This window comes from Lucilia cuprina, chromosome 4 (genome assembly GCF_022045245.1).
Source record: "Lucilia cuprina isolate Lc7/37 chromosome 4, ASM2204524v1, whole genome shotgun sequence".
In the NCBI taxonomy this organism is placed as follows: domain Eukaryota; kingdom Metazoa; phylum Arthropoda; class Insecta; order Diptera; family Calliphoridae; genus Lucilia; species Lucilia cuprina.
Window position 1 is genome coordinate 53,162,448 of NC_060952.1, and position 7,346 is coordinate 53,169,793.

Genomic DNA, 7,346 nt, shown 5'->3' on the forward strand with positions numbered 1-7,346 from the left:
GGCAGATAAAAAATCACCACTACACACACACTATTGGCATATTTTTCATTGAAATTGCACTGAAAAAAATATTTGGTTATTTTTAATTTTGAAGATTAAATTGCATTACTGTAAAATGCGAATATTTATAGACAATGTGTAATCAATGTACTTAAGAATGATAATTTCTTCACATAGAAACAACATTTCTAATTAAAATGTACAAAAAAAGTATGAAACAAGATTAACTTATTTACTTTCATTGTTATGCATTCTAGAAAATTATTTAGAGTGTACGTTGTTTTTGTAAATTATGCTCTTGCTTTTGCAAGTTGTTTTTGTTTTTTTTTTTTCAAGTTGTGTTTGCAATTTCTTTAACAAAGCGACATCAACCTGCCTTGTTGAATGCTGTCAAGCAACTAAATAAAATATTTGTATTTTTGATGCTCTTGTTTAGAGGTTCGTATGCGATCGTGTTGTGTACATGTAATTTGCCGAAAATCTTCGTTGTCAGAACAATACTAGCGCCGACGTCTGGTCTAAATTCTCTGTTTAAAAAAATATTTAAAAAAATAATAATATATATATATATATATATATATATATATATATATATATTATATATATATATATATATATATATATATATATATATATATATATATTATATATATATATATATATATATATTATATATTATATATTATATAAAAATTTTAATAATGGGCAAAAACGGTTCATGATTTCACTTAGCCTCAATGCAAGTGCCTCCCGGGAAATAGTCTAAACATACTTAAATATGTTGTTTATGTTGTGATCGCTATAAAATTTTGCAGTAGTCGGCTATATATACATGTAAATTATGTTGGGAAGTATTTCAAATATCAGGCAATAATTGACCCTAGTCTCCATATATGGATCCTATAAGACAATGATTTTTCCATAGAGAAAATAAGTTTACAGTTAATAAGTCTTTCAAAAATTAAAAAGGTATGATGAAATTCTACAAAAAAACATTTGTTTTTAAAACTAATAACGCGTTCAAATTCTTTAGACCTCGGTTCACAATTGACCAAATACCTAATTAAAGACCATTCTGAAAAACACAAATAAATTTAATACGTTAATTTTTTCAAATTTTTCTATCAATTTAATATATTTTAAAAGAAAATTTAGATGTAACCGACACCTTGCTGTTACAAAATTCATAAACATAAAAGAAATGTGTACTTACGTCTTTTTCCTTTTTCTTGTAAAGTTGAAACCATTGGATCTATTGCTATAAAATTTTCAGAGATGATGCTAATAGACCTAAATTATAGATTTCTATAAAAAAACGAAAATCGAAAATAAAGTCGCTTACGTCCACTTTGCAAAAAGGGCTCGATATGTATATATTAGCCTTCACACAATATTTTTGAAATTGTGATAAAAGTTTTTGGAACAGCGCTAATATTGGCGTAATTACTTTGTTTATTTCATGGGGCGACATTTTTTTATGGACTGGAAACTGCGGAACATATTTCAAATCCGAATTTAGTATACTGTTCTGCAGGAAAATTTAAGATATACATATAAACTTAATTTGACAGAATTTAGATGCATCATAAATATAATATTCAATTCCTCTAAAACGGTAGTGTTTAAATTTTTAATTTATTGTAATCCGTTTAGGAGTTATGATGGTTATAATATTTGCCTGTGGTTTAATAATTTTCCATCAAACAGTAGTGTTTTTCATCGTCATCCCCGAATATAATAAAACTTGTATAATGATTAATTTTGGGTCTTATAACTTTCGTGGTTTTCGAAATATAGCATTCTAAAGTTTAAAATCTGAAAATTTAAAGTCTTATTACTTATATTTCATCTTATAACTTTCGAAATATAGCGTTCTAAAATTTAAAATCTGGAAATTTGAAAGTCTCATCACATCTAAAGGGCTAATGGTAAAAAAAAATTGCACAATGTATCTTAGCAAAAAGCATACTTTGATTATGCACAAAGAAAAAAAATTGGAAATTATTTTTTGAAAAAGTACATCTTTGGATAATACTAACTGCACTTTTGAATCATTATGAAAGTGTGAAATTGAACTCATTCATTATTGATTTTTCTTATAGAATCAATTATTAGAGCATAATTTTCAATAAATTCTACAATTTCTGCTCTGTAAAAAATATTGCTCAAAATAAGATTTCCGCCTCAGATATGTAGAGAAAGGAGCAATTTTGAAAAAATTATTATAGCATAGTCACTGATACAAAAACCTTCTAAAAAGATGTAATATCACAAAAACAGGAAACAATTTATTTTTTTTTAAACGAAGCCTAGTATATATCTTGAAAACAATGGATATTTTAATAAAAACTATGATTTTTAATATTTAAAACTTCAAAAATGGAGCTTTTACACATCTTTTGCTATTGAAGTTAATGAAGTGATCGGAGAAAACTAAAAATATATTCGTACTCTATGCACTATAACAAAACGAAATTGGTATATGAGAATTATACCCTACACCACTTTTGTGGGTAGGGTATATTGGGTTTGTGCTGATGTTTGTAACATACAAAAATATTCGACCTATGCCTACCTTAAAGTATACCAATCGGCTTAGAATCGTTTTCTGAGTCGATTAAGCTACATATGTCCGTCTGGCTGGCTGTCCATGTACAGGTCGCAATTTTCAAGATATTTGGGTGAAATTTGGCACACACGTTTTATTTGGCCTAAGGACAAGGCCCATTGAAAATGGTTAATTTAACATAATTCTGATCTCATAATTATGTAAAAATACAGGTATATCGATAAAATTTGTCACAACCAAATTTTTTTTTGTTTATCACTGTGAAATTATTTACACAATACTAAAATTAACATTTTCTCAGTATTTTGTTATGTGCAGCTTTTTTTGTCCATCTTTTTGCGCTCATTGAGAATTTAAAGTGAATGGTTACGTGGAAACGTAAAAGAAGTACTTCTTACCCTTCTCAAAATCCAGATTATAATCCCATAGAACACATATGGGGAATTTTGAAGAAAAAATTAGTCAATTTATAACAAAACAATGTTATAAATTTTATAATGACTTGAGACAAATATTTTAAAAAATATTACATATTATGATTTTAACTACATACTGTACGAAGACTTATTTCAGTCAGTGTAGATTCCGACATCCTTATAGTAAACTTTACAAGTTTCAATTGTTCTTATTTTTGCCAATTTTGTCAAAATTATAACATTTTTCTTTAAATTTCTTATAAAAAAGTTAATTTGTAAAAACGCTTGTGTGGATTCAGGACCAATAAATCTACCCTAATTTGCCATTGCAGATTAGTGTTATTTGATTTGTTGTTTCAATGTTATGGGCAATTAAGTGTTTGTATATACTTATAGGAAATTTTAACAAATTTTTCATTATTCAAATTCATTATTCATTGAAGGAACATATTTTATATTTTTAATTGTTATATTTGTTGTAAACATTATTTAAATCGGAGATATTAAATTCGATTGCAGTGCGCTTGCACGAGTTTCACTTTTTTGTAATTTTAAAGGAAATTTTCAATATTAAAGCTATTTCGTAAAAGAAAAATTTTCACCAAATTTGATAAAATAGAAATATAATTTATAGCCATTTTCATGTTTTGAATACAGTGTTAATTTAATTCGCAATTTTTAATTATTCAAGCAGTTAATTAATTTTTATAAAAAAATTTAAATATTATATTAATAATATTATATTTGGTTAAAATTATATAATTTTTTTTGTTAAATATTTACACATAGAATTAAAGCAATTTTAAGAATAAAAGATAAATAAAATTAATATATCACAATTTCGTATTTATGCCAACTGAATTAGTTGAAGTTGTTAAAATACTGATAGTGGTCCTAAAAATGTACTGAGTATATTTTGTTGTGTTAGTTGCTGCTGTTGTTCAACTAGAAGGGCAGCAGTAGCAGTTTGTTGAATTTGAAGGTGAGCCGCTGCTTGCTGTTGGTGCATAAGAGCTAATTGCTGATGTAAATCATATGAATCTGGAGTCAGATGTTGAGAAATTGTAGCAGCAAAATTTACATCAAATAACCTATGAAAAGAAAATCCGCTTTCAAATGGATGGTTTTTATGGTTCTCTCTAAAATTATTGTTGTCTTCTGATGTTTGATTTTTTTCCGGTGCAATTAGACTTTCAATTGTAAATGATCTCTTAGGTGTCTGTCGGTACGCAAATTGTTCATTTGTTTCATATTCATTAATACGTGGTACACTGAAGCATGGTGTTGTGGCGAATGACGGGTTGTTATTATTTTCCGATGGTAAATCAATGTTATTCTCCCATGTAGCAGAATTTGCCAACGTAGTCACTTCAACAGATAACAAGTCTGTTTCAATTTTTTGTATACGAAATCGTTTCCGTCGGCGCAACAAACTGCCGTTTTCAAACATATCAAAAGCTTTAGGGTGCAATGTCCAAAAACAGCCTTTGCCAGCTTTATTGGAATGTCGGGGCACTTTTATAAAACAATCATTAAAGCTTAGATTATGTCGTAAAGAATTTTGCCACTTTTGTGTATTTTTTCGATAATAAGGAAATTTGTCCATTATATATTTGTAAATTTCACTTAAGGGCAACATTTTCTGTGGAGAACTCCATATTGCCATGGCAGTCAATGATATATATGAAAATGGAGGCTTGAGGTCTCCATAACTTTCTTTTAATGGACGAGGCATTATTTGCACAAAAAACTCAAATTTATTTTATCACTGTTAAATCAATTAGTAATTGTATTTTTTATTATAATAATTTTAACTGAATACTAGATATGCGCTAGTATAGTGTTTTTTCGATGAGAACAAAATTTAAACTGAACATATATTATCTCTAGTCATGGTATAAGTATAAATTGTACTCTCCCAAGTTTGGTTCATTTATAATATTTTTGTATTACACTCCTGATATGTATACGTTAAAAGGAGACAAAAGATTAATCGTTTTCATCGTATCTTTTCTCTACTACGAGTGTTAATAACCAATAGCAACAGATAGAATGGGCGGAGTTAACAGGTAGAATGAAAAAAACAAAAACGTTTACTGTATGTAAGGCGGATTAAATGTAATATTTAATATACCAAATTTTGAGCCAAGGATAATCCTCGCCAATCCAACCAAAATCCCAGTAAATCAACTACCTCGATTTCTGAACTATTTTTATCGAATAATTTCTATTATTCATTGAATATATCATACAACATACAAATACATATGTACATGTAAAGCATGTATATGTAATTCTAAAGACTAGGAAAACTGTTTATAAGGAACTGTAACAGTAATATGTCATATCAGAAAAGTTAACAGTTATTTTGTGACTTTAAAAATAAAAATGAATATATATTATTTCAACCAAAAAACTTTTAAACGAAGAGTTTTATTTTTAAGTCATAAAAATAAAAATTGTCCGAGAAGTTGTAGTTTTTCCGCCAGAAAATAAAATTGATTTTCAATAATAATGTTTCCTGAAGAAATGAAAAAAGCTTGTGTAGAGTTATTCACAACAAAAAACTATCATTTGCCGTTTTAGAAATTGTATACTCGATATAACAAATAAAAAGAAAAATACTTAAATCCAGCATTTGACTTTATTTTGAATGTCAAAAACTTAATTGAACAATTAAATAATGTAAAAGTGAAAGAAGTGGTTCATATTCCTAATTTGAGTTGTTCTGCATATAAACCTTATATACTGAAAGAGCACTTAAATACAAGTATATTAGTAAATAATAGTATAGGATTTTTGGGTTAAAAATTTTAGAATACATAACTGTCACTTACGGTCCCTGAAAAAATATATATTTTGCTCAGATGGATCTTATTTTGTTCATAAGTGTCTTAGGGAAATTGATTAAAAATTGTAAAATTGGGTTAAATAAGAAAATTCTCTTAAATATCGAGCGAAATATTAATATCAAGCGACAAATAACAAATTTGTATGCATTTTCTTTTCACAAATAAAAAATAATGTTGTTTACATCACTTCTGCCTGCACAACTAAGGCTTAATAATGCAAAAAAATCTATGATTTTTTTATAAATTGGATGGAAAATTATTAATAACTTTAATATTTGTCCTTTGATATAAATATTTTAAAACTTGTTGGATATATAATAAGATTTGGTTAATAAAAGCTAATTTGAATGGCACAATTTCTGAAGAAACCAAAACTAGTACTATTATTTACCCAATTTTACACTTTTCAAACGATTTCCGCACAGAAAAACTAAATTCACGATCCAGGACAAAAATTCACCAAGCAGAATATCGTCTTGTGGTTGGCGACATTGTGGTTGAGATAGATTTTGTGTTGCCACTTTAGATATTATTAACCAAAATTGGTTATTTTTATTTTGCATATGAATTATATTTTTGTTTTAGTTATTTTTTGCGAACAACTGTACTAAATGCTGTTTGCTTTTATTCTCTTTTTATACCCTTCACCTTCGTGAGAAGGGTATATATAAGTTTGTCATTCCGTTTGAAATTTCTATAATATAATTTTCCGACCCTATCCTTATAGGTAGCGGAGTCGATTAAGCCATGTCCGTCTGTTTGAAATCAGTTTTTAGAGGTCCCCAGATATCGGCGAGATCCGAATCTTAAATAATTCAGTTAGACATGCTTTCGAGAAGATCGCTAAAATCAGCAAAATCGGTCTATAAATAACGGAGATATGAGCAAAAATCCGATACAACCTCTGAAAATTTCATCAAAAAAGCAACATTTTTTCATGCTTTGTTAAAAAAGAAACAACAACACTGTGAATTGGATAGAGATGTACATGTGCGTGTGGAGATGTATTTTTTTTATTCAGCTGTGTATTTTTTGTATGTTAGGTTGCTGTTCTGTTCTCACGAAGGTGAAGGGTATAACAAGAACAAGGAGATAAAGCAGTAATATGTTGGTAATACAGCTCATATTTGTTTGAGGGTGGTAATACAGTTTGACGGTGGTATTACAGTACAACGGTTAATATTTCTTTCTGCTACAGTTTATATTTGTTTGTGTGTATGTTATGTGTGACATGTGTGCAGAGATACAAAATAAATAAAAACTGTTTTTTTAAAACATACTTGGTGAAGGGTATATAATATTCAGTTATAATGTAAAAATAAAAAAATCGTTTATCACTAGTAATAAACTAACTATGAAAATATATATTTTTGACGGTTGGTATTACCGTCAAAAATGTTTGTATCACATCGAAATATTGGTCCTTATTAAATTCTAAGACGATCAAGCTATGTCTGCCCGTCTGTCTGTTAAAAACACGATAGAGTCGAAACGAAACAAGATATAGAG

At 27.8% G+C, this 7,346-nt stretch overlaps 1 protein-coding gene across 1 annotated transcript; it reads right to left on the reverse strand.

The window, feature by feature from the left end:
• Nucleotides 1-3,493: 3,493 nt before the first annotated feature.
• Nucleotides 3,494-4,841, reverse strand: LOC111684094 (fork head domain-containing protein FD5-like). Its single transcript, XM_023446217.2, has one exon. It carries the CDS (start codon nt 4,718-4,720, stop codon nt 3,860-3,862), a length of 861 nt encoding a protein of 286 aa, XP_023301985.2. The 5' UTR covers nt 4,721-4,841; the 3' UTR covers nt 3,494-3,859.
• Between the last annotated feature and the right edge of the window lie 2,505 nt (nt 4,842-7,346).